At 49.2% G+C, this 27,343-nt stretch overlaps 2 protein-coding genes across 3 annotated transcripts; both read right to left on the bottom strand.

The window, feature by feature from the left end:
- Window positions 1-6,422: 6,422 nt before the first annotated feature.
- On the bottom strand, window positions 6,423-15,303 carry LOC135183815 (V-set and immunoglobulin domain-containing protein 4-like). Its single transcript, XM_064159042.1, has 7 exons — window positions 15,185-15,303; window positions 13,403-13,618; window positions 10,129-10,485; window positions 9,244-9,528; window positions 8,196-8,324; window positions 7,892-7,913; window positions 6,423-7,098 (listed from the first exon to the last, which is right to left on the bottom strand). The coding sequence occupies exons 2-7, from the start codon at window positions 13,455-13,457 to the stop codon at window positions 6,867-6,869; spliced, it is 1,080 nt and encodes a 359-aa protein (XP_064015112.1). The 5' UTR covers window positions 13,458-13,618; window positions 15,185-15,303; the 3' UTR covers window positions 6,423-6,866.
- A 3,255-nt stretch (window positions 15,304-18,558) lies between these two features.
- LOC135183814 (V-set and immunoglobulin domain-containing protein 4-like) lies at window positions 18,559-26,827 on the bottom strand. Of its 2 annotated transcripts, XM_064159040.1 has the most exons (9): window positions 26,605-26,825; window positions 26,075-26,340; window positions 24,789-25,145; window positions 23,892-24,176; window positions 22,192-22,260; window positions 20,992-21,060; window positions 20,643-20,756; window positions 19,532-19,553; window positions 18,559-18,861 (listed from the first exon to the last, which is right to left on the bottom strand). In XM_064159040.1, the coding sequence occupies exons 2-9, from the start codon at window positions 26,127-26,129 to the stop codon at window positions 18,669-18,671; spliced, it is 1,164 nt and encodes a 387-aa protein (XP_064015110.1). In that variant the 5' UTR covers window positions 26,130-26,340; window positions 26,605-26,825; the 3' UTR covers window positions 18,559-18,668. The 2 variants fall into 2 exon arrangements, with proteins under 2 accessions (XP_064015110.1, XP_064015111.1); XM_064159041.1 differs by lacking the exons at window positions 18,559-18,861; window positions 19,532-19,553 and adding an exon at window positions 19,564-19,643 and having other exon boundaries at window positions 26,605-26,827.
- Window positions 26,828-27,343: the final 516 nt, after the last annotated feature.

Raw genomic sequence — 27,343 nt, 5'->3', positions numbered from 1 at the left:
GAAGTTAGAGAGAGAAAAGGGTTAATACATTGCCCCCTGTTAATATGATTCAGCTGAGTTCTGTGGTTGTGTCTTTGATGGGGCTGCCTTCCAAAATCTAACATCTCCATTTTGGCTTTTCATTTTGATAGTAAAAAATGATGCAGCTGCTTTCTCACAAACTGGTGCTGCTGGTCACATGAAATTAAAATCAAGGGGCTGGGAAGGAAGCTAAAAGCATCCTCTTTAAAATTCAGCTGCATCTAGACCTGGCCGTTGACAAGAAAATAGTGTTAGGCAGAATGAGTGGGGTTTAGGAGCCATGGTTCATTTTCCTGGGAGGGTTGCATGGGATCAGAAGTTCAGATCTGCTTTTAGACTGAAGTTCTGCATGGTCAGTGTCTGAGAAGGACACGGGGCACAGTTGTACTTAGCAGTGCCTCCTTTTGTGTATGTCGGGTTTTATTTGATTCCTTTAAGTGCATTTAGTGCAAGCTCTTGTTAAAGGAAAAGGGGAACCAAGGGCATCTTTAGGTCTTTGTGCCAAAGAATCATGTGTGGGGGAGTATGTGCATCCTGAATGCTGGATTTTGTTAGCACATGGAGTGGAAAGCTCCCTTTACTGCAGGAGAGGTTTCTTCTGTTTGCTGGGCAAGAGGCAGAAGGGCATTAGTTTGACAACAGAAGAGGAAGTTTCACTTCATTCCCAAAGTTTGTTGTTTCTCTGTGTGGAGTTTGGTTTCCATTTAGCATCAGGCCCCTCACCAGCTTCATCTCCCTTCTCTGGACACACTCCAGTATCTCAACATCTCTCTTGAATTGAGGAGCCCAGAACTGGACACAGCACTCAAGGTGTGGCCTGACCAGTGTTGAGTACAGAGACAGAATGTCCTCCCTTGTCCTCCTGCCCACACTGTTCCTGCTACTCAAGTTCCCCAATTATCCTAATTGCTCTAAGGGTTGTTGAATAAAGTCTCAAAGACCTCAGAGATGCTCAGTGTGTTATTGCCACACAAAACAGCAAATGAGCCTCCAAAATGAGCAAGACAACTTTAGCAATGTATCATGACCCACTAGAGAGTCAGTCTTAAGGAGAACCCAATACTTGTTGTCCTTGTTTCAGAGTGGCTGAAGCATCCTTTTGTCCAGGTTTACCATCTATTTATATGTCTAGTTGGCCTGGTTGACTGGATAGGGCTGGGGGATAGGTTGGACTGGATGATCTTCGAGGTCTCTTCCAACCTGGTTGATTCTATGATCATGATCCTTGCAGTGATTCTGCCTGACAGTGGAGACTGAGGTGGGGACTGAGCTTTATGGGGACAAGAGGCTGCTGTGGCTGTTTTTTTGTCTTGCACAAGTGAACACACAGGGCAGTGGACTTCGGGCAAGTGCTGATGCCCGACTTTGCTTCCAGCAGAGTCAATGAAGAAATCTGTGTATGCCTAAGGGCAGGGATGAACCTCTTTTTCAGAGAGGCTCACAGTGGTGCCTCTTCAGATCTTAGGTCTAGGTGGGGAAAAAAAGATCAGTTTTAGCTGTCAGTGGCAGAGCACAAGATGAAAGCCTGCACCTATTCCTGCCAAGAGAAATTTTGTCTTTGGCAAGCATGGAGCCACCAACTTGTGTTAAATATAGAAGCCCCATGCCATGTTCTTTGGGATCTGCCAGGCTGGTTGCAACTGAAATATTCAGCTATGCAGAATTAGGTATTAAGCTGAAGTACCTTATGATAGAAGGACACTCAGAGCATATGTGACTGCTTAAAGGCACAGAGACCCAAACAGAAGGAGTTAAATGGGAGAAGCCTGAACAACTTGTTTCAATTTAGGAGATTAAAAATGAAGGTTGTGAAAGGTCAGTTAAATTGCCATGACCTTCTCTCTGACCAATGCAAAATTGTTCCCTTGCAATTATGTTCTCTGAGTCTTAGTGTAGATTTCATATGCCTAGAGAAACTTTGGTCTTCACGATGTTGTACCTGAACAGTAGGGCTGGGTGCTTGCAGGGGCAATTTATCAAGCTACCAGTGTGGATGCATAGCTAAGGCAGGAGGCTAATGTGGAGCTCTCAGCATTGTTTTCAGCTCCTCAGAGCTTCAGCCTTTAATATGGTGGACCTTTTCCTCAGCAGAAGAGGGTAACTGCTTGCGTGGCTCTCTCTCGCTCACAGAAGAGCACTGGAGAGAGAATACAGGAGGAGTAACGATTGGTTTGGCTAACTGGAAAAGGCCACTAACTTCAGTTCCTCTTTTTCCTCTCCCTTTGCACAGGCTGGCCCCCAGAAGAGGATCCCTGGACGCCAGGGAGAGCTGCAGTGCAGCACTGCGTGTATTTGACAAGCTGAGTTCGACACTCAGTGTGCAGAGTGTCAGTTTGTCAAATACCCCAAGTGAGGCACCTGCTGAGCAACGTGGCCACGCACCGAGGGCACCGGCTCCTTCCTCCTCCTCCTCTCCATCTTCTGCTCCTCTCTGAAAACCCAGGGCACTGTCTGCTGGACTCTGACCCTGTGCTCTCAGGTTTTCCCTCCACCCTGCTTTTTGGAAGTGCACCCTTTGGGGTGCTAAGGGTGAATCTGTGCAGCAGTGGGGCTGGTGCATTCCTCTGGGCTGTGAAGGCAGAGAACTGGGTGCCAGCTGCTTATTCTTTATAGCCAGACAATGCTGTTCTCTCCCACAGCACTGACTAGCCAGCTGCTATTGAATAACCCTGCCTGGTTAACAAGGATTCTGGCAGCTATCACCACAACATCATGGGTAAGGACAGTGTTATCCATAACACAGAATCTTTTCTTTGAACATGTAGGAACCTTGTTTTATTTGGAGTACAAACTAATGAGGCTGCTGATTAACTTCCCTCTGCCCCATTAGCCAGTGAACAATGCACATTTGCTCAATGTGCTTTTAAATTAGGCCATGGAGTCTTCTTGAAGCCTTGTTGTCTGGAGAAGACTCTCTGGTTTGGGATAGTTATTCCTACTCAGCACTTCAGGCTTACCTATTGCTTTTCTTGCATTTCTGCTATTTAGATCAAGTATAGAATCATAGAATCAACCAGGTTGGAAGAGACCTCCAAGCTCATCCAGTCCAACCTAGCACCCAGCCCTGCCCAATCAACCAGACCATGGCACTAAGTGCCTCCTCCAGGCTTTTTTTGAACACCTCCAGGAATGATGTCTCCACCACCTCCATGAGCAGCCCATTCCAATGGCAAATCACTCTGGCAAGAACTTCCTCCTAACATCCAGCCTAGACCTCCCCTGGCACAACCTGAGACTGTCATTCTCTCTCTAGACCATCCCACCTGAAGTTCTTTGCTAAGCATCTTTAATAACCTACTTGTAGCTTAATAACCTACTTGTATCATATGGTCTACTTGACTGGATAGGGCTGGGGGATAGGTTGGACTGGATGATCTTGGAGATCTCTTCTGACCTGGTTGATTCTATGATTCTATGATATCAAATCTGCAGCTTGAGATATCTTGGGGTGGGGGGGAATGACAGGGTAAGGAATGAAACCCCCAGATTGACAAATCAAACTCTATAGAAGGATTAAATATTGAAAACTCAGAAACTAGGGAAACACTCCCAAGCCTCTGTGTATGTATTTTAAGGATAATAGCCCCAGCATGGTTTGCAGTATTTGAGAGTGCTGATAAACTTTAATATGAAGCTTTTTTTTGGTTGCAACTATTTCTTGTTAAACATTTTGCAGAAGTTGATGTTCCTGCAAAGCTGGGGCCAATGAATGTGTGTCATTGCCTAAACGAAGTGTGTGTTCTGCTTTTTTGGATAGGTCCTATCAGTGGGGCTTCTCGTATGCTTCTGGACAAACAGAGTCCTCCTCCTTATGACTCACACTCTCGTGGTCCCTCTCAGGCACCTACTGGTGACTCACAGCCATCACCCTGATCTTTATCACTGAGGTCCGCTTCAAAAGAGAACAAAGTCTGTTGTTTCAGAGTTTGGGTTGTCCCTAGAGGATCCTTAGTGTAGCTGCGTAGACTCCAGCCCTTTCTACCACCACACACCTCAAGGTTTCAACAGACCTACACTTTTCTGCACCGCAGTTAGCCAAGTGTTCATTTATGCCTCTCATCGTGGTTTGCTCATGTGTTTCCAGCTTTTACTTTCAGCAACGTTTGCCCTTTTGCCTTTTAAACAGTGCTCTCCCAGCTTCCATTTCCTCATAGATGTCTGAGAGGAAGGGGAAGAATGCTAATCCCTTCCAGTCCTACAGGAACAGAGAGAAATTATGGTGGTACAAATGTCTTTGAGACTTCTCCCTGATGAGAAGGGCACAGTCAGGAGCGCTCTGAAGGCCAGCACAAACCCAGCGAGTGTGAAAGCCAACAGGGTCCCTTCAGCTGCCTCTGAAGCAAGTCACTGACATGGTGCTGGGCACTAGAAATAGTGCATTTTCTGGAGGCACTGTGGTTCAGAGAGGAAACTGAGGTTTCCTTCTGTGCTCAAGCAGAGCTGGCACTCAGCAGATGAGTCACAGCACTGGGTAAGTGACCAGGGCAGGGAAAAGAGAAGTTCTCTTGTTTGATGATGATAAAACAGAGCAAAGCTATCTGCAACTGGCAGAAGAAATGAATGTTCTGTTTCCAACAGGTTTTGCTAGCAAACATGCAAAAGATATAAATAAAAAATAATTAGTCTCTTGCTGCACAGGGAGAAACCACAAAGTTGGCAGCTGGAGAGAGGCTTTTTGTGTTTCTGTTCTTCTTCTGCTTATGACCAAAGCTGTTTTGATGCCGAAACAAGAGGCAGTGCCAACATGAGGTGCCTAGTGTCTGCTCCATCTGGAGCATCTGCTATTCCTGTCCTAAATCCTGTTGCCTTCTTACCTTGCAGCTTCTCCCAAGCTTCAGCTGCTCTGAGGAAGGTGTCTGGATCTCTTCAGAGCAGATCAGTGCTGGCAGGAATCAAAAGTTGGAAAAAATCACAGTGTTACATAGCAAGTGAGGGAACTTGGACCTGGGAGCTTAAAATGGCAGCAAATAAAACACAAGGCTAATTGAAAATTAATGAGGAAGGTGTTTGAAGGGTGGAAAAAAGAGTGGCATGTCCTGTTTTGGGCTTGGATCTGCTGAGGTGAGCATGGGGAAGCTGAGAAGTTTTCAGTTCCCTTCCCACACAGTATAGACCTCACTCCAGCATGGCTGTGGCTCCCCAGTCCTTTAATTTCTTCCGTCCTGCACTGCCTCTGAGACTGCTGACACCAGCAGCTGCTGTTCCAGCCTGGGTGTCTCCAGGGCCAGCTTCTGGAAGTGCATGTGCTAGCTACAGCAAACACATTGCTGTGTGTGTGAGTGACCTCACCCCAGGTCACCTTGTGCACATTCCAGGGCATAGCTCCTCTCCAGCTGGGACTGAGGACCTAGCCAGGTCCAAGAGTCAGGAGACCAGTGCTTGGAGTTGTTGTTGCCCCTTTAAGGACAGGCAGGTGCTGCCAGCTCCTGCTGCCTCCCCAGGTGCTGCAGTGCAACTCTCCCTGCGTGGCCCTTGCTGTATTTTAGAAACATTCATCATACATCTCTCTGATCTTACCTCATCATCACCTACCATGCTGAAGGAGGGTGATTGTAATTCAGAGCACTGGAGATAAAAAGGAAGCTCCTCTTCCCAGTGCACAGGTCATAAAAAACGATGTGAATCTGCTATTGGGCTGACTGACCTAGGAAAGGAAGATGCATGGCTGCAGAGACACAAGCCATATGGGTCCAAGTTGGTACCAAGAGGGAGAATTTGCATGACCCAGAGCTCATAGAATCAACCAGGTTGGAAGAGACCTCCAAGATCATCCAGTCCAACCTAGCACCCAGCCCTGTCCAATTAACTAGACCATCTGCTTCCCCTCTCCTCCAGTTGCACCCACTGGTTTAATAAAAGCCAATAACCCTCCCTACGAATTCAGTTTGCTAAAGCCAGGTGTCACCTGCCCCCATCCAGCCCTCTGGCAAGACTCTGGGACAGAGGGATGCTGCCAGTGAGTCTTGCACAAACAAAATGGACAGAGCACTGCAGCAGCACCCCAGCACATCTACAGTGCAAATGATGAGCAGTGGGGAAGCAAACCTGGCTGTTGGGTATTGGAGGCATGACAGGAACCTCAGCCAAAGGCAGCTCAGCATGCAGCCTTGCACCTGTAACACCCAGGAAGGGCCCTTGCCCTGTCATCATTCCCAGTGTCCCCATTTTCTCTCTATTTTATCACGTCTCTGGCATGCCAGCACTTCCTTCAACACCAGCCTTGCGGTTCCAGGAGAAAACCAGAGGGTGGCAGTTAGGAGGCTCATCAGCTACAGGGCTGCTCCCTCTTCCTCTAAGCAGTCTGATAGTGAAAAATGACATTCCTAGGACATCACCTCCCATCCCATCTCGGCGGCCCCTTTACCATACTCTAACAACAAAAGACTCAAGGACAAGCAGGATGTACAACAGGTATTTGTTGAGCTGTAAAGGACAGAGGATGTACATTTCCAGCACAGTCCCTGGCTTCTTGCAGTCTGGGAACATGCACTTGAACATCCACCTTGCCGGTGTTATTGGCTAGCAGCGCTCCACCCAGCTACACCTTCGATTGGCAGGCTAAAGATGTGCTCGTTTTCACTCCTTCTGACCCTCTTTTCCTCACCTTGCTCCTTCAGGCTGCTCAGAAATTACCCTCTCAATAAAAGCAGGTGGATAACCGCTCGGCTAAGGGTTTCTGCACCAAGGGGCAAGACCTCATTTGCCAAGGCCCCAGGAGGTTCTGTAGTTCCCCTGGGTTAAAGCAAGCAGTGAGACTGGTGTGCTTATCAGAGCAGAAGGCAGACAGGGGGAAGAGTTTCCTCTGGTAACATTTACCACTCGCTATCTGCGGCCCCACACAGCTGCTAGTTTGGAAGAGCTGGTACTCCACTAAATTCTATTTCATATTCTGATTCCATTGCAGTCAGAAGGTTCTCGTACTCAGAACTTTTCCTGATGCATGTGCCATTGTGGCTGTTGTCTTTAATGGTGGGAGAGTCATTGGATGTTGCAGCCTTAGGGTTTGTCTCTGTGAGTGGGCACTTAGCAGGGACTTCCACATCAGCCTCCAGTCTGGTGACATCTGCAGTGCTGTGGCTGAAACAGCAGAGCAACATTGTTGAGAAGGATGATTAGTCAGAAGCTCTTTGATTTACATCTTACCCAAAGACAAGATCTACCATATGTGGAACAGCCAAACCTGGGAGGCTCTGAAAGACACTAGAAAGTCACATTGAAGACATATATACACAAAATGAATAAACAGCTGACACTAATACCATAAACTCCCACAGCATTATCATCATTATGCTCACCAGAGTTAGCAGCAGAGAGTCTAGCCCTTAGAAAGCAACTACCACTAACAACTGGGAAAGTGGTGATGTGTGGGACTAGAGATGGCTCAGGTGTGTCTCTGAAAGCAGTGTGATGGGATTAAAGGCTGACCTGAGGACAGGACAGAAGAGGTGTTCATATGATTGTAAGCAAATAGGAGTTACACAAAATAATGCTTGGATAGGCACTGGGATGTGTTCTTAAAAATAAAGGTGTGTGTAGGAGGAACTTATCCGGAGGGAAGAGCTGGGAATTCCTGTCCTTTGCTTTGTGAAATAATAGTGGGTATTCAGTGCAGAGAACTGTTTTCCCACAACATCTGCAAGGCAGAATAGAGGACCCAAAGTGTCCTCAATTCTAACATCTTAAAGAACTGGCCCTTGCTGCCTCCTGCACTGGCATGTTCGTGTTCTCATGCTCCTAACCAAACAGACTGCCAAGGTATTCAGGCAAGCCAAAGAAATCCTTCACTATTCCCTGAGCGGAGAGGCTTTGTGGAAGCAGACATCCCTCTGATGCCCCCCAAGTGTTCTTGACATCCCAAAATTGTACTCACAAACAGACTTGATAGATCGAATCTGGGGGGAGAAAGCAAAAAAAGGAATCAAAGCCGTGCATCAACCTGTGTGACACAGAAAAATCCCAACTGCTCCCGGCCGTTCCCACCTTCAGAAAGAAACCTCCGCCCTGCCTCTGCCTAGAGGGGACGAGCTGGGAATGATGGGGATGGAACCGCTCCCACCCTTTCCCGTCCCCTAGGGAAAGGAAAGGACGTCCCCCTTTCCCGTCCCATCCCTGCGGACTAGAGAAGCCCGCCCCAGCCTCCGCCCGGTCTCACCCCTCCTTATGCCACCGCTCACCCGCCTTGTCCTGTCGCCGCCGCCGCCGCCACCGGCAGAGGATCGCGGCCAGGAGCGCGCCCAGCACCGCCACGCCCAGCGCGGCCGCCAGCGCGTAGAGGTGCGAGGGGTGCGCGGCCCGCGGAGCACCTGCGGGTGGAGGCAGGAGCTGTAGGGTGGGGACCCGGCCCTGGGCTGTGCCCAGCCGAGCCCCCACTCCCCAGCAGAGCCCCTTGCCGGGCAGCGCCGGAGCCTCCTTGAGAAGCGAGCGGAACCTGCGGCTGCAGCCGGAGCGCGGCCGGCGCTGGGGCAGGGGCAGCGCTTACAGGCAGGAGCACAGCGCAAACCTCGGGCGGGCAATGCGCTCCTCACGCCTGGGCTGGACGGCCGGGACAGCAGCTTCTGCCCGGGGGAACCCCCGTGCTGGACCGGTCCTAGGCTTGAGCCCTGCGGGGATTTCTGCCTCCACGCCTGCCACAAAGCGCAGCACCCAGGTGAGGGGCTGGTCCCTAGACAACCTCCGACAGCTTCAGTCTTGTGTTTTCAGCACTACTTCTCTGTTGACAGCACAAATCTTGTGTTTTCCACCAGTCTTGGGTTTTCCAGCATCAGCCTCTACTCACCTGTGGCTCATCTGAAGCTGGAGTCCAGTGTGGCCATGGGCACACCTGCCAGGGCTTAAGGGTGAGGCCATAGTTACCCTTCCCAGGGCTGCTCTGCCCCATCAGAGCTGGGCTTGCTCCTGAAGCAGCATCTGAGTAGTCAGAGGCCTCTGCTCCCAGGTCAGTGACTGTCACTGGTCACCAGGACATTTTGCTAGTCCCTGACTTCCCTAGAAGCCAGGGAAGAGTAAGACATGCCAAGGACAGAAGCTGGGCTCTCATCCAGTACAATCCTAGTCCGAGAAGAATGCAGGGGACATTTCCCTGACCTCTGATCACCATGAAACATGCCAGCCTCTGTGGTTTCCTTTCTGAGTGGCACTCTACACATAATTAATCATCATTAGTGTCTGATCCTGCCTGAGTCTTGCAGAGCAAGGATGAAGAGTCCTGGGCTGGGGACTCACCTGTTGTCACAGTCAGCTCCACAGCATCACTCTGCTGCACGGCTCCGGCCCCAGCTCTGTTTGTTGCCTCACAGTAGTACCTCCCGGAGTCAGAGGGATGCAGGTTGTCCCATGCCAGCTCAGCTTGGCTGCTGAGGAACAGGGCTTTGCCCTCTGGGGTGCTCCTGAACCAGCGGTAGCTGATGGGGGGGGAGCCACTGGCCTCACAGGTCAGGCTGGTCCTGGCTCCTGCTGGGACCCTCAGCCCCAGCTCACCGGCCCTGATGATGGGCTTGGTAGCTGCAACTGGAAGATAAAGGAGATGGGGCCCAGGTCATGCTGGTGCTGGTTGTGGTGGGGAAGGTTCCTCCTGCCTTTCATGGCAGCTCTTGCTTTGCTTTTAGGGTTTTCCAGGAGGAAGAAAGCCACCACCCTCAGTGACCTGTGCCTGAAGCCAGCTTACCCCAGCTATGCCACCATTGCTATCGCCATATCACACAAGCCTGCTCTGCTGAGTGTGTGCCCTCACAGCAGAAAGACAGCTCTTTCTAACACACACTGAGGGTGCTTGGGAAGGGGATAAGGCAGCCCCAGGCAGCACATCACCCACTTCCTGAAGCACAGAGGTGCTGGCTGCCTGCACAAACCCCAAACCGGACCTGTATGTTATCCTGAGCACCACAGGTTCAAGTGGCCTACTGGCAGATCCAGACTGGCCAATTCCTCCTTCCCTAGTCCTCCACGAGCAGGCCTACCACAGTAAGGGAAGAGATTGCCTCAAGAGCCAGCCTTGATGTGATAGTCAGTGTGGTGTGAAAGACAATTCCCAGCAGCTCCTCCTGGTGCTGCATGCTCTGTGGGTCAGACTGGCTGCACGAAAGAGCAGGGCTTCATCACTGGATTTACCTTTGAGAACTTTAACTGTAGTGGTCACCTCCTTTGTTACCAAGCTGTTATTTTCAGAAATCCAGGTGATTTGACAGGTGTAGTGTCCACTGTCAGTGATTTCAAGGCTCTCAATCAGCAGTGAGGCGTTCCCAGGGCTGTCCTTTGGGACACTGATGCGGTCTCGGAAGCGGGAGAGCAAAACGTGGTCACCAGAACTGTCCCTCCGAAAGATGGTTGAGCTGCTGTGGTCTCGCTCCAGGCTCCAGCTGAGCGTTTGCTGCATGAAACCTTCTGAGGGCACGTAGCTACATGGCACCATGGTGGAGCCCATCCACATGACCTTCATCTCGTGGACACCAGACAGGTCCAGGAAGGCTGCAGAGAGCAACAGTTCAAGGGAAGAAATTAGAATGCAGCAGAATAGGACTTCCTTAGGATAGACAGGAATCACCAGGCAGTGGAAATCAGCATGCAGCCACATCTTACATGTGCTGCAGACCACAGCCAGCTAGACCAGGGCCTGTCCCCACTTCACTGAGCACAGGGAAGTGAACAGTTGCTGTGACCTCATGGCTATTTTTGTTGTTTCTCTCTGGACACTTGCCAGTTCTCAATTCCTTCTCAATGCAGACAGACACAACCCTGCTCCTGGTGCTGCTACAGCCTTCACAAGACCCAAAGGAGCATCTCCTGTTCTTTCTCTCTAGCCTCAGCCTTTACATCTACATCTGCTGACTGGCTTTTGATATGACAGGCACAGCTCCATTCTTCAAATCTCACATCCCAGTCAGACACAGATCCTTGATGTATCAGTTTTTAAAGGCTTTCCATTTCTTCTCTTCCTCTCTTCACAGACACCCACCAAGAAGAGCTTAGCTCTTCCACTCTTAGAGTGGAAGCTATTAAGAAAATTGCCCAGAAATACCCTTGGGGTATTTGATGCACTCAGGTTCAGTGTGTTTGCTACCCAGTGTGTTAATCTGATCACAATTTTGTTTAAACATCTCTCCCACAGTATTTTGTATGGCTGTGTGCCACGAAATAGCTGCCAGTATCCATGGGTTCCCTCTGTAGCAGCTGCACTCTCTGTATGCCCATTTCAACAGCAGCAGGGATGGCTCCAAAGGAGAGATTATTGAAGGGATGGGAGAAGCTCAGCAAAGTAAAAATCCCTGAAAGAAGTGACACTTAAAGTGACACTTTCAGACAGACAAGATGAATTCTCTTATTGGAAGGAAAAAAAGCTGGACCAGGCAAAAACCTGAAGGGTTGTGTTAGAGATTAGATGATTAAGTTGTGCTGGGGGAGGTCTAGGCTGGATGTCAGGAGGAAGTTGTTGGCAGAGAGAGTGATTGGCATTGGAATGGGCTGCCCAGGGAGATGGTGGAGTTGCCATCCCTGGAGGTGTTGAAGCAAAGCCTGGATGAAGCACTTAATGCCATGGTCTGTTTGATTGTCTAGGGCTGGGTGCTAGGTTGGCCTGGATGATCTTGGAGGTCTCTTCCAACCTGATTGATTCTATGATTCTGTGACTCAGCAGAGGAATCTGTACTATCCATACTGCATGATAACAAGATAAAGCTAACTCTTGTATTCTGGCCCATTTTCTAAACCAGTTGACTCTCTTCCTTCCCAGCCTGCCAGCAGCAGCTGTTCTGGTGTCCATGCAGGCAGAAGCCTTTGGGGATCTGCTCTGAACTACTGGCCCTTGTTCAAGGAATGGGTGGATCAAACCCAATCTTTTTTGCTTTAGCCTTGGAGAACTTCACATTTGACCTAGATGTCTTGGATCATAACTGCTCCAACCCAATAGACACCCTGCCAAGCACTCAAGTGAGCAATGGAAAGAGGGGACAGACCCTATGGCACTTCTCACACTCTCCCCAGCTGTCTGCCCAGTGACACTGCAGCTACTCTTGCAAGTGGCAGATTACCTGAATATAGCTGGACATGGCTCACCCCTACCCATATCCCTTACCATAAAATGGTTTAGCTTGGAAGGGACCTTAGAGATCATCTGCTCCAACCTTCTTGCCATGGGCAGGGACACCTCCCAACTAGACTTGGCTGCTTAAGTCCTCATCCAACCTGACCTTGAATTCCTCCAGGGAGGAGGCATCAATATCCTCCTTGGGCAGCCTATTCCGGAGTCTCACTACCCTTGTACTGAAGAACTTCTTCCCAAGCTCTGGTCTAACCCTGCTTTCCCTCAACTTCAAACCTGTTTCTAGACACCCTCATGAAAAGTCCCTCTGCAGCCTTCCTTCAGGTATTGGAAGGCAGCTCTGAGGTCCCCCCCAGAATCTTCTGTTCTCTAAGCTGAACAGCTGTAACTCCCTCAACCTATCCTCATAGCAGAGGTGCTCCAGCCCTTAGATCATCCTCTCTGGACTTGCTCCAACAGCTGTGTCCTTCTCATCCTGCTCCCCTTTTCCCTTCTCTCCAGAAGGACAGGTTCTTCTCAGCTGCATTCACTCACAGTAAGTCACTTAAGAGGCAGAACCCAGAAAGCTCCAAAGCTGCCTTTCTGAAATGACAAATCAGGGAAAGCTCTTCAGCCTGTTTTTCTGAATGTCAGGAGCAGCCCTGTGCTTCTGTGCACAACTTGTTAAAGCATCTTACTCCTGTTTCCCAAAACCTTCCTCTGCCACTCTGGGAGTGACAGCTATGGCTCATGAGCATAGCTACCAAAGCAGAGATTCCAGCATCAGAGAGCCAGGAGGTCAGGAGAGACCAAAGGAATCATGTGTGTCCCCACAGTTACAGCTCCTCTTCTTCTCAGGGCTGTGCTAGTAGAAGGACAGCAATGCATTATTATACTCCAGCAGAATGCATGTTCTAGCTTCACAAAGGCTGTTTGGGAAGCTGCCACAGCAAAGTAGGTCCTCAACAATTACAGTTCCATTCTTACTTTGGGAGAGTGGGAGCTGACCTTCTGTCCAGCACTGCCCCTTCCACTCCACACTTATGAGCACCTTGTGGTCTCTGATACCAGAGGAGACTCCTGTGAATCCTCAGGCTCTCTTTTCCATACAAAAACAATTGAGACACTTCCCACACTTAGAATCACAGAATCAACCAGGTTGAAAGAGACCTCCAAGCTCATCCAGTCCAACCTAGCACCCAGCCCTATCCAGTCGACTAGATCATGGCACTAAATGCCTCATTCAGTCTTCTCTTGACAGCTTTTCTTGACTCAACAGCTTTTAACATTAAGACACTGTCATTCCAAAGATTTTCCCTGCCATCTTAGAACTGTTTTTTGTCCTTATACATTGAAGCATTTACTCACCACTGCAGCAGGTGAAAGCCATCGTGAAGACCACTATCCACACAGCTTCTCCCATTCTGCCAGAACTCCAGGTCTGTCCTCCTTTCCCTATGCTTTGTGAGAGACCCCCCCACACTCCTGGGACCAGAATGCAAGTGAAGAACACTTCCTTTTCTTCTGTTCTTTGTCATCTAGGATCCTCTTTCTGAAACATCACGAGTCCATTTCACTGCTGACCTAGGTGAAGGGTAAAGGATGGACAAAGGCTTTAAAGATCCTTCCAGCTCCATTTCACGTTCTCTTGTCCTCACTTCTCTTATCATTCTCTTGACCTTTCTGATGAGTGCTTTTTAATATTTTTCATAATCAAATGCTCTTTTTTCCCCACTCTTCCCTTTTTTTTCTTACCTTTTCCCTCTTTTCCCTTCCCTCTTTCTTTTTTCCCCCCCTTACCTTTCGTTTCTTCCACAATTACAGCTGAAGAGCTTTTTGTGATGACTACACAGCCAAGCACTCAGTAGCAAGGGAAAGCAAAGTTGAGATGTTTGTGAAGCACAAATTCAGTTCCCTCTGACTTCTGTATGTGATGACATTGCTCAGGAGATTGCTCAGCATCTCTCTGGGTCATACCACGAGGGCTCAAAGCTGGTCATCCAGCAACAGATATGCACCGATTCACCTAACACCATGCAGGAGCATAGGGCAGAAACCACCTTTGGTTGGTGCTCAGTTCCATTTCCCTGGTGTCTTCTCCTGCTGATGGTACTCAGCTCTTCCACCACACACCTGCACCACGCTCTGCTGCAACAGTCTCTGAAGGCAACACCACTCACTTTCTGAGCAGGTCACTTTGTGACCTGAATGAAGTCAACCTTCCCTGGTTTTTTATCCAAACAGTCTGATTCAAACCGAGGATGCCACTTTTACTGCTTCTTTTCTGTTTTAACAGAAAATGTGCTCTTTATGATGACAGCAATATCCCTGCAAGAGCTCCTTCTATCACCTGGCCTGAAGCTGCCCTACTGCAGTGTAGCTACAGATGCAGTTGTACTTACCAAAGCCATGGAGAAGCTACCCAGGGTAACAAAAGATTACCAAGCTGGAATCATCCACATTGAATTACTGGCCCGTGTTCAAAGAATGGGTGGATCAAACCCAATCTTTTTTGCTTTAGCCTTGGAGAACTTCACATTTGACCTAGATGTCTTGGGTCATAACTGCTCCAACCCAATAAACACCCTGCCAAGCACTCAAGTGAGCAATGGAAAGAGGGGGCAGATCCTATGGCAAGTGCAAGGCTTTTTCCTTCTGCTTGTGCTCAGATGCTCTCATTTTCACAGCATCACAAACTATCTTCATGGGCAGAAGTCAGCATGATTTGTGCTCTGCACCACACATAGCATTTTCTAAGGAGGTGGCTTGGCACTGGTAGCTGTGGGACCTTCTGGGTTTAAAGTACACCCAAAAAGTTGCTAATAGGTATTCTACACAGGTTTGAAATGTGCTTGTTAGTCATTACCAAAAGGACAATGAATTGCAGAAGACAAGAAAGGTGCAAAAGAAAATCTAATGGCCCAGTGAATTCTGTTCTAGGCTTTTAACCATTCACTAAAGCACTTTTTTGGAGGGGGCATTTATTCCACAGACAGGCCTTAGAAGGTAGGTTTAGCTGCACCAGGAGAAGAGCATCTCTGAGCAGGAGGTGGAGGTGTCTGAAATACAGGTAGCTATTTTCTGTTGGAGCTGGGAGGGGAGGATGGTTGATGGAGACCTGCCACAGCTCCATCCCTTCATGACAGATACCTGTTTGCTTTAACTGAAGGGTTCAAATTGCAGCTGAGCTCAGGCTGTTGTCTGCAAGTGCTGCCATTTGTCACTGATGGCTTCTTCCCTGCACAGGGCAATGGAACTGGAGACTCTTCATTTTCCTAGAGTCAATAAACTGGTAAGAACCATGCAGGTCTCTTTTCAGTCTTCAGGTGGACTTGCTGAATATGATTTCAGCTGAGCTCTCCTTCTTGCCACTGTGAAACCTGCCTGTGGGAAGGACACAGGAGCAAAAAGCTGAATGTGGTGTAGCAGGACCTGGTGCAACAAATTCATACAAGGTTCCAGGCTAGGAGCTAACACTGACTGTCAACCTGCTGAGGGAGACAGTGGAGGAAGCAGCACCACCTGTTTTTGCAGAGCATTTCCCTGCTGGTGCAGTGGAAATTTGATTTTTTGCTGCTTTTTCCTCTTGACTTCTTTAGGAAAGCTACCAGTGTGGTAGCAGTTCTGCTTGCACCTCATCTGCTCACTCTGCCACCAAGGAGCTGCTATTTGAGCCTTGCAAACAAACAACAAATTCAAGCAATGTCACTGAAAGAGAGCAGGTGTCCATTTTCAGAGAGATGATTCAAACCCAGCCTTTTGCACACCCTGGCATGAGAATGATGGTAGAAGCTTGCCCCAGCAAACTGTGTCCTATGCAAAAGGAAGCTGAATTTTGGGGAACAGGCCCTGGAACAAGATGAAAACCCAAGCTAGAACTGCTGACATGACTTCTTTCTGAACCAGACATGCAAGACTTCCTGATGCTGTAATTATCAGAGATTAGGGAGGGAAAAAAAAAGACTATTTAGCTAAAACAAACACCAAGAACTGTAGTTCCTCAAATGGGATGTATGTGACTTCTTTCTCTCCTCTGCCTTGCCTTAGCGCTCCCTTCTTCTTGAGCTGGAGCTCTAACCCCATCACACCACCTCAGATGAACAGCACTGCAAGTCAGCTTGAGCAGCCAGAGCCAAGTCCCATTTTGGGTGGGTTGCTCTGGCCATCACTTTGAGCACTACCAGAGCCCCACTGGAGGACACAAACACAGGATGTCTTGGTCTCACTGATGACAAATCAACTTCCCTAGAGCCTTCAGGGACATTTCATCACCTAGTGCCAAATCAACAATTTCTTTCTGAAAGCAAGGATGGAAGGAGAAGGGAAAGCAAGATAACTCCTGAGGGAGCTGGTAGCAACAGTGACATTGCTTAAAATGACTGCCTCAGCCTAGCACAGCAGAGAGGGTCTTTCTCAGCTAGGTCAAGACCAGCAGCAGTGGAAATGCAGGCAGGAGGCAAGAGCTCATGGCGCTGGCTGCACTGCAGTTCTTTTGTCCATACAGAGCTCAGCTCTCTCCAGAGAGCAGTCTGCTGGTCTGGATGGCTGCACCTGTCACATCACTTACAGAAAGGACATACTCTTCTCTCCTCATTCTCCAGGCAGCACATTCTGCTTCCCCATCTTTGCTCAGATACTCTGTCACTTCATTCTGCCTTCCAGTGCCTTCATATAGCACTGAATCCCTATGCTCCCATTGCAGTAAGTGTGATTCTGGGATGGAGCTCAGGTGAGTAGGTTGCTTTCCATTAACAGTAACATCCCCTTCCCCTCCTTCCTTACCAAACACGTCCACACACCCTCTTTTAACCCCTCCTTTCTAAAACACTGCTGCAGGGCTCCACAAACTGCAACCTCATCTAGAACTGGGAGATTAGGAAACCATGAGCTTCCCAGAAAACTTCAACACACTTGATTTGTCATCACATTAAAACACCACCCAGTCATGATTTGTCTGCTCTCCCTTTTTATAGTTGTGTGTCTTGCAATGCTATGGAAAGTTTTCTTCCCTTACCTTCCTCCTCCTCCTTGAAGACTGACAAAGCTTCACTGGCTTCTGACACTCCCTGTAACAGAACTCATTTTGCATCCTTCAATATCTCATTTCATCAGCTCCAAGCCTCAATTAGACTAGCAGCAACTTTTGCAGCTTAACTGTGACTGGTGGCACCTGCCACAACATCCAAAACACATTCCAGACTCCAGCAATCTCACAGCAACTCCTCTGCTTTCAAGCAGAGGGACTTCACATGCTCCTGGGAGCCTAATTCCTGGGCATGCAGAGACACTCCCAAACAGCCATTCAGACCCATGCACTTTTAGAGGGAAGTGAAAGAAGTGTCACAAAACTAACTGTAGTCCTGAAGTTTAATGATTTTTCACCTGCTTCTCCACATTGGCAATAAGCTGCATGTACACATCGACAATTGATTCCCAGACACCACCCCCAACGAGAGCTGCTGTCTGTTCCCTTCCCAGTTGAAGTGAAGGTTTCCCGAAGTTTCAAGTACATTTGTAACAAAGAGAAAGAAAACTTGTGGTGCACAAAGTCCAGGGAGAAAGGGTAAGGTCACTGATGAGTAGCTGCAAAGTGCTTCCACTGCTTTGTGAATGCTAATGAACTTTCGTATCACTCAGTTCTTTAATCTCCCCCTGGACCTCTGTGCTCTGGCCTGTCACACCATTTGCCATACTTCTGTATGGCATAAAAGAAGCATTTTCCCTCCCTGGAGGTGTTAAAAAAAAAGGCATAGGGCACTTAATGTCATGGTCTAGTTGATTGGACAGGGCTGGGTGCTGGGTTGGACTGGATGAGCTTGGAAGTCTCTTCCAACTTGGTTGATTCTATGAAAAGTGTTACCACCTAATTTCAGCTACTGGCTGCTTCCTTTTCTCTTTGGAGACCCTATTCACCTTCTCCATCCTGGCCATGGCAAGCACACCTGGCTTGGGTTGCCTCAGTCTCTGTTTTTGTGAGCTGAGGAAGTGTAAAGCATCTGCACAGTGTGGTGTCATGGCACTGGTCAGCCTCTATTACCAGTCTAAGTAACTTTGCTAGCTCTCTGAAACCCATTCGAGGCACAGATTAAGTGGAAGTATTCCATGGGCTCATACAGTCTCACAGTCCATTTTTTTTGGTAGTGCAGTGCCTCTAATGTAGATCCTTTCTGAATGCCCCCGAGTTTTCAGCTGCCTTTGCACATCAATCCTGAGTGCAAAAAGCAAGCCTGGGGGCCACCGATCCCCTTTCTTTGTCACCGATACCCACTCACCCCTCAGATTGCTCTGACATCTGTGCCCAAGGCTTTCCACAGATCCTTCAGGTCATGTCAAGCAGTAAGTTTAGTGCAGTGCTCTGGGCCTGGCATCTGCACTCCTTCCACGCACCTTTTACAGAGGTCATAAAAGAGAACCAGGAAAAGCAAAATCAGATCTGTTCAGATCTGTAGCTGAAGCTTCTGGAGAGGTTTACATTTTCACTGCAGAGATGGCTGAGGCTCTGCAATATGAGGATGAGCAAGAACTGTTGGCCCAAATTATTTTTATTTTTCAGAGGCAAAGGTGAGTAGGAAGATAAATTTTGCCTGGGTGAAGGCACCCTTCAGGACCGTTCCCAGCAGAACGCTGTTGGTTCTCATACAGTCTCCCCTACTTCATATTCAGACTCCTGAGCATTTCCAGCACAGTCAGATTTGTTCTGTTTTGCACTTGTTTCTTCAGATCTGTTTTCTGTGGGCTCCACCACATAGTTGTTCTCAGTGGAGGTGATGGGCTCCTCATAAACAGCTGTTTCAAATCTCGATGAAGCTGTTGCTTTTGAGTTTTCGCTGCAATCGAAGCACCATCAGAAAGAAGAGTTGCAAGCAGAGTAAAGAAAGCATTTCCCAACCACCAAGTTTGGGTGGTCTGATTCAAATCCCTGTAAACCTGAGTTTGTGACAGCGTTCTGAAGGAATCCTGCTTCCAGGTGGCTGCTGTAGCAGCACTGCCTCCAGCAAAGAGAGTGTTTCAGAGACAGCAAGAGGGGTGTAGGCAACATGGGGATTGCTACTATTTCTTGGAATGGCACAGCCAGACAGCTGCTCTGTGCAAGATAAATATACACAGATGTAAAACTGGGGGGAGATAAACCCAGATCATACTCTGCTTAAATCAAAGTGCAACCTGTGCGCCTGGAGCATCCAGTCTCTGGAAGGGGAATTCCTGAAAGGCACACTGGCAACTTGTGATGACTGCCAACAAACCTCATTGGGCTTAGGAGTCAGTAAATAGCTCTGGCTTGGTTTTGTGCTTGTCATCTACAAAGGAAAACACTTTTCTTCCTATATTGTGTGTTGGTGTGGAAAGTCTGCAAATAACCTTCTGCTGAGCCATCTTTAAGCCTCCTCTTCTATGCTGCTTAAGAGGCTCTTCACCTTAATAGCATTGTGGAGGGTTTTCTGCTCTAATACCATCCCCCAAACCTCATTAATAGGGTAGATAAAAGGATATACTCACTAAGTTACTTGGTAGACTTGAGCTGGAAAGGAATAACCAGAAACAGGTCAATTATTTTCATTTATATTCTCAAAAGAGAACTTCTAACGTGTCTGATACGAGTGAGCAGCTTCTGAAATCAGAGTAAGAGCCTTTGAGGTGATGTTAGGTGGGCAGTGGCTCCTGTTCCCAGTTTGGCCCAAGGAAATGAGCACAACCCATAGCCCAGTGAATACATCCCACATGTAGAGACTCAAAGTGGGTCCAGGCGGAGAGTTCAGCATCACCTTCAGAATCACAGAATCATTTTGGGGAAGAGATCTTTAAGATCATCATGCCCAGCTGGCAGCACTGCCAGGTCACTGCTGAACCGTGGCCCTCAGTACCACATCTACATGGTTTTAAAACCCCTCCAGGGCTGGGCACTCCATCATTGCCCTGAGCTCTTCAAGTTTGCTACCTGGAGCTGATCATCATCGGTCAAAATTAAATCGGAGCCCTCCGGGTCTGGGGCTAAAGGAAACAGCAAGCGGCGACGGCTGCCCGCGGGTGTTTTCAGGTAGGGCACGGGGAAATCGCTGCCGGGCAAGCCCGCAGCATCCGATTCACAGCTGCCGTCACTCAGGTCGGTGTCCGTGGGGACCGGAGTGACGAGACCGCCCTCAGGCGCCCGGGCACAGACTGAGATTCCCCCGGAACCCGTACGGGGACGGGGGCTGAAAGGGCGACTCGGCTGCCGAGGGGCGGGCAGGGTGCGGGGCCGGGCCGGTGCCAGGGTAGGGTGGAGCAGCGGGGCCGGGGCGGGCAGAACGGGCAGCGGCTGCCCCCTGGTGCGCGCTGCCGGTAGCCCCGGGGCCAGCCCGGCGCTGGTCGGGAGCGCCAGGGCGACAAGCAGGACTCCGCCCGGTGCCCGGCTGACGCTGCTAGGCTGCTGGGACCAGTTTCCCCTGAGGAAAAGGAACTCCTCAGATCTTCCAGCGCTTGTTTCGGTCCGGGCTCGTCTCGACCAGCTGCCAGTGTCATGCAGGTGCCGGAGCTGGTACCGGGAACTGCAAGCACTGTGCCAGCCTCATCTCCCAGACTCTTCAGAAGTAAAACCGAGCTGGGCTAGCACAGTGCACATTTTACTCACCGTCTTTGGGCTTTCTAATGCAAATGATAAGGGAGATGACAAGGAACAGCACAGCGCTGCAAACCACAGCAATCAGGATGATGAGGTACAGGGACAGGCCAGTCCTCTGGAAGCCTGGAACAACACAGCAGGAGACCCTCAGACACAGAAACCTTCCCAGATTTGGGAACACACCAACAACTCTGCATGCACCAACTAGGAAAGCTATTATTTTCCCCATAAAGCCATCCAAAGTCACTCTGAATTCTCTAGGGTCTTTTTGAGAGCAGCCATTAACACACTTTGCAGGCAGGACACTGCTTCAGAGGCTGAAGGTCTCGTTCTTAGCTCTGTTTTGCTCTCCACTTACCCCGAGTTGTATAGTTCTTTTCTGGATACCCCACAGCATTCTCTGAGGTCACTGCTGTTGTGGGCAGACCTACAAAACCAAGTAAGGGTGAGAGGCTTACAGTGCATTTTCAGTTCTCATCTTAGCACCAGGAAGGAGATCTAGGGTTATGGCTGGAGGGTCAAAAGAGGATGTCTCCATCACCTTTACAGTCACTCAGAGCTGGCAAAGTCTAGAAACGACTACTACTTCCATACTGTAAGGTACAGAGTATGTGTACTGCTGCATAGGCACACACTGAATCATAGAATGGTTTAGGTTGGAAGGGACCTCAAAGCACATCCAGTTCCAGCCCCCTGCCATAGGCAGGGACAACTCCCACTAGAACATGTTACTCAAGGCCTCTTTCAAGCTGGCCTGGAACACCTCCAGGGATGGAGCATCCACAACCTCCCTGGGCAACCAGATATTGTCTACATACTATATACAGTATCTACATGTGTTGTGTACACACAGGCTATAAATATACACACACCTGATATGTCTATACACATGCACCTGACACAATGGTGGAGTCCAAGAGATTGCTGAGCTACCTCTGAACCCCAACTCTGTTTTTTCTCTGTAAGAATGATCAAAAATTGTCTACATCTTCCCTCAGCTGCTGCTCTGTGACTGGTAGGCATTTAAAGTTTACAGGAAACTTAACTCCAAAAGTTTCTACTTCAGCACAGGTTTGAATTCCCACATCCCACAAACCCAAGTTCAAACTGTCTAGGCAGGGCAGACTGTTTCCATTCATATCTGAAGCAGCTTTTGCATCACCCATGTCTGCTGCTAGAGGTTCTATCCCTGCCTCCCATTGCAGCAGCTTTCATTCAGGACTGGAAAAAGCAGCAAAAATGCCCTCTATAAAATAAGAGAACAGAACCCAGGAGAAACTGTATAGTCTGCAAGCTAGGAAATGGCATTGAAGCAGACATTAAACAGCTACAGAGCTTTTTTATGTAGAAACACAACCTCCTCAAGAGTAGGGAGGCAGAGGGAAAGAAGATGCTCTGTGCTCCGAAACAGGCGAGTTAAAAACTGAGATGCAAGGATAAAAATGCAATCTCGTCAAGGTCACACATTTGCCAGGAACAAAGCCCACTGCTGAACATGGGTGTCAAGCCTTCCTCCCACCCTCATCCTTTCCACCAGCTGTAACTGCTGCTACCTGACCTGTGGCTGGGTGGTGTGTCCCTGAAGTTCCCACGTCCCTTGGAAAGGTCACTGGTGGTGTGGTTGGATCTGCAAGGTGAATGAGAGAACCACACAGGAGTACAAACATGTTTGTGATGCTGCTTCAATGTAGAACTACTTCACTGGTGGAATAAGACCCTGAGGAGTCAGCTACCATCCAGAGGCCAGGCTGGGGACTATCAGCTACTGTCATTAATAAGCACAGCCATCATTCACTCCTGATCCTTTGCTGCATGCTCTCACATGCAGCTGCCATGAGAATCACACATTGAATCTTAGTCTTCATTCCAGCCATCAGGCTCTTTCAAAAATGTCACAGAATCCCAGAGTGTCAGGGGCTGGAAGGGACCTGGAAAGCTCATCCAGTCCAAGCCCCCTGCCAGAGTAGCATCACCTAGGCCAGATCACACAGGGATGCATCCAGATTTTGAATATCTCCAGAGATGGAGACTCCACAACTCCCCTGAGCAGCCTGTTCCAGGGTTCTGTCACCCTCACAGGGAAAGAATTCCTCCTCATGTTGAAATGAAACATCCACCATTGCCCCTTGTCCTGTCATGGAGCATCACCCAGCAGAGCCTGGCTCCAGCCTCCTGGCACTCACCCTGCACATATTGACAACCATTGGTGAGGTCACCTCTCAGCCTCCTCTTCTCCAAGCCCCAGCTCCCTCAGGCTCTCCTCATAACTGGGATGCTCCATTGCCTTCAGCATCTTTGTGGCTCTGTGCTGGACTCCCTCAAGCACTTATATGACCCTCTTGAACTGAAGGGGCCAGAACTGGACAGAGTACTCCAGATGTGGCCTCAGCAGGGCAGAGCAGAGGGTCAGGAGAACCCCTCTCAATCTACTAGCCATAGCCCTTCTAATACACCCCAGAATGGCTTTAGCCCTGCTGGCCACAAGTGCACACTGATGGCTCATGGTCAACCTCCCATCAACTAGGACCTCCAGATCCTTTTCCCCTTCACTGCCTTCCAACAGGTCAGTCCCCAACCTATCCTGATCACTGAGGTTGTTGTTCCCCAAGTGCAAGACTCTACACTTGCCCTTGTTGAACTTCATTCAATGTCTTCCTGCCCTCCAGCCTGGCCAAATCTCCCTGAATGGCAGCACAGCCTTCTGCTGTGGCAGCCACTCCACCCAGTTTGGTGTCATCAGCAAACTTGTTGACAGTGCACTCTGCACAGCAACAGGTTTCACAGCTCTGATGACTGAGTTCCAGGCAAGGAAAGCAGCAAGTCTTCCCCACAGCATGCACCCTGCACCATCTCACAGAGTCTGGATACCTCAGAGGCGTGTGTGAGGTGGGTGCAGGGTGGCTCCTGACACACACAGCCCATCATGAAGAACAAAGACCAGCTTGTGGGTTTTTTTCTTCACCTGCTGAGTGACCACTCTTTTGTTCCTCATTAGTGAGCCAACGAGAACCTCGACAACCCCAAAGAGGAATAAATATGTTTTCAAATGCAAAACGTCTTTTGTGTCAGTTCCTCTGAAGAGGACAAGGGAAGTGGAACGCAGGAAATAAAGGACAGAAAGGCAGAGTTAGTGATGGGAAGTGCCCCAGAGGGCAGAAGGACAAGGCTTTTGTACTGCAGGGAAGAGAAGTGGGAGCCTTGCTCTGTTCCAGAAGGACTTTAGATGTTTTCCACCCAGCTGTGGTTCTGGGGACTCACCTGTTGTCACAGTCAGCTCCACAGCATCACTCTGCTGCACGGCTCCGGCCCCAGCTCTGTTTGTTGCCTCACAGTAGTACATCCCAGAGTCAGAGGGATGCAGGTTGTCCCATGCCAGCTCAGCTTGGCTGCTGAGGAGCAGAGCTTTCCCCTCTGGGGTGCTCCTGAACCAGCGGTAGTTGATGGGGGGGGAGCCACTGGCCTCACAGGTCAGGCTGGTCCTGGCTCCTGCTGGGACCCTCAGCCCCAGCTCGCCGGCCCTGATGATGGGCTTGGTAGCTGCAACTGGAAGACAAAGGAGATGGGGCCCAGGTCATGCTAGTGCTGGTTGTGGTGGGGAAGGTTCCTCCTGCCTTTCATGGCAGCTCTTGCTTTGCTTTTAGGGCTTTTTCAGAGGCAAGAGAGCCACCACCCTGCACAGGTTATGCTTGGCTTTGCTGTGCCTGAACCAGCTCTGCCAACCTTTGCATCTCCTACATGAAGGCTTGCTCTGCTGGGCTGATGCCATCTCTGCTCCTCTGTAAATCACTTGTGCCCAAGCAAAGGGAGAGCAGGCACATACTGATAAGTTTGGTCAAACGGAAACAACACAATATCCCAAAGACTTCCCTGATGGTCCCTGTGCCTTCAAGACACTGGGCCAGCAGATACAGGTGGAACCAGGGAAAAATGTGTGAGAAGCCACAAATCCTCCCCCAGCCCTAGACTGCAGGTGCAGTGTTGTGGACAAATGCCTCTCTCTGACCTGTTTGTTGCTTCTCACCCGAGTCTGAGACTGCTCAGCAAAATGCTCCTGCATCAGAAGTGCTTGGCCACTGCCCACCTGCTCTATTCAATTCCTGAAAGCCTCCCTGAGCCAAGCTTTCCACTCCCATGCAGCTCTCTCCTTGGGCTTACCTTTAACAACCTCCATTTTAGTGGTCATCTCTCTTGCCATCAGGCTGTTGTTGCTTGCTCTCCAGGTGACCTGGCAAGTGTAGCTTCCCCTGTCAGAGATCTCCAGCTTCAGGATGTGGAGAGAGACGTTCCCTGGGGCATCCTTCGGGACACTGACCCTGTCCCTGTACTCAGACAGGAGAATGTAGTCTCCAGAAGCATCCCTCAGAAAAAGAGTGCCAGAGCTCTGGTCATGTACCACATTCCACCTGAGTGTTTGCTGCACAAAGTCCTTTGCAGGCACATAGGCACATGGCAAGGTGACAGATCCCTTCCACACACCTTTGACCTCACTGGGGCCAGTCAGGTCCAGAAAAGCTGCAGGAAAAATGGAGAAATAAAGGTAAAATAAAAGCAGTCATAGTGGAGGCAGCTCCTGGGTGATGGAGGAGTGGAGAGGAACCCACAAAATCAGAAGCACAGGCAACCAGGGTAGGTGATGAGAGCTGGGGTAACAAAAAGGCACTTGAGGAACACAGATGGGAAACAGCTGAGTGCCAGAGACACTACCACGTGAGGTTTGGGTTTCATGCTCTGCCTGGTGCTCACCTGAAGGCACAAGAGCACCAGACAGAACACAGGACAAGAATTAGTGGACAGTTAGACCTGAGGAAGGTGTCTACCTTAGGCCTGAGTCACACAGCTGCTCCCACCACCTGACACTCTCATTCCTGGAAAGCACCACATGTCAGCAGCAAACCACTGCTGCTTTCAGGGTGTTCTCCACTGCCCGTCCTGCTTTTGCAGTCTGAGCTGAGCTCAAGCAAGGTAAGCAATGAATCAGAGTAATCTGTTGCCTTTGTCCCAGTACAGTTTGTAACTCCTAGGGCTGAACCTGTGCCTTCATAAACATTTCCTTACCATTTTCTTCTAGTTTCCACACCTCCCCTCTCCTGGGGATGCAAATCCTAATCAGATCCTTCATAGAATCAACCAGGTTGGAAGAGACCTCAAGATCATCCAGTCCAACCTAGCACCCAAGGCTGTCATGCTGAGCTGCTGGCTGTGAAATCACCATCACAACATAAACATGATCTTTGTAATTGAAGTATGCAGGCAGCATCTCTGCAGCCTTCATGCTCCAGTGCCCTTGGCTGCCACAAGATTGGAATCAGCATGCAAGATATTGGCCTTTTTTGTCCTATTTCTAGTCCCAGACCAGAACCACTCTGAACAAATACACACAGACAGCAGTGCTAAGGACACCTGCTTGCTACCCCAAGCAGGAGACCTCTCCATGGACTCACCATTGCAGAAGAGAAAAGGGCTCACCAGCAGGACTGCTCTCACCAGCGTTCGCATCCTTCCCGGAGCTGCAGCCTTTCACTCTAGAGTAGAGCAGACCTCCTGCCTCTCTCCAAGCCAGGAGACAAAATCAGGAACACTTCCCTTTCTCCTCTCACTTTGTCAGCCAGGAACCCAGCACAGTTGCTGATGTTTTTTCCTTCCTCTTTTTCAGTAAAAAAAAAGGGCTTTGGTGACGAAGGTCAGAGGTGTGGGCAGCACAGCAGTCCTGAGAAAGGGTGAAAAGAAGAAAGTGTAAGGTTGTTTTTCCTCTGTTTCACGTTTCTTGCTGAGTAGGCTAACTTCCTCTTCTAAAGTTCAATTAAGAAAAAGTTCCTTTTGTTTCTTTTTCCTCCTAGGAATCTTTTTCTTCCTCTTCTTCTCCTCCTCACATTGCTTTCTAAAAGTTAAGTTTTAACATGCCACATACAAGGTTTAAGAGAGTTCTCTCAAGGAGCTGAGCAAGCAAGGTCCTTACCCTTCCCTTTCTTACCAGCCTTCCTGTGAAGCTCACCACTGCATTTAGAAGAAAGATTCATGAGGCATCCTACAGCTTTGCTTTGCCAGGGTGAGCCAGACAACCAGGTCCCTTCCAAATGAAGCAGTCTATTCTGTATCATCAGATCTCAGTTCAGAGGTAGGAAGCTTAGGTAGACACATCTAAGAGCTACAACCCCCTGATGTGACCATCCCACACTTTCACACAGGCCAATCCCCTTTGCTCACACAGCAATTTAGCTGCTGGGCTGAATTGATTAATTGCTCTTAATTAAATCCATGGGCTAAAGCTGTGTGTACCTGCACTTCTCTGCAGACTGCTTGGGGAACAGGTAAACAGTTCTGCTCCTAGAGAGGGAAAAATGAGGTGTGCTATTTTAATTAAGGGTAATATTGGTTGTAGTTAATCTGTGTCATTATTAAGTAATTGAGGGGAAGTATCTGCTCTCTACTGAAACATTATCTTCAAGAGAGTTCACTTGCCTTTTTCTGCCCTTTATTTTCCTTATGCTCTGCTGATAGGAATCGCTTCCGCTCCATCACGGTCAGCTGAATCAATGTGAGCCCCTTGCTATTGCTGCATCCAAATTCAACATGCAACCCTCAAATGCTAGTAATCAGAAAAGGCAAACAGTCAGTAAAATCCAGGCCCACATTCTGAAGTGCAGCCTCCCCTTAACGATGGTGAGACAACTTTTGTGCCTGTAGAGGTGCAGCGCAGGATAGCAGCGCGA

Source organism: Pogoniulus pusillus, chromosome 19 (assembly GCF_015220805.1).
Source record: "Pogoniulus pusillus isolate bPogPus1 chromosome 19, bPogPus1.pri, whole genome shotgun sequence".
In the NCBI taxonomy this organism is placed as follows: Eukaryota; Metazoa; Chordata; class Aves; order Piciformes; family Lybiidae; genus Pogoniulus; species Pogoniulus pusillus.
The sequence above is the reverse complement of the archived record's forward strand: the minus strand, read 5'-3'. Positions and strand labels throughout refer to the sequence as shown.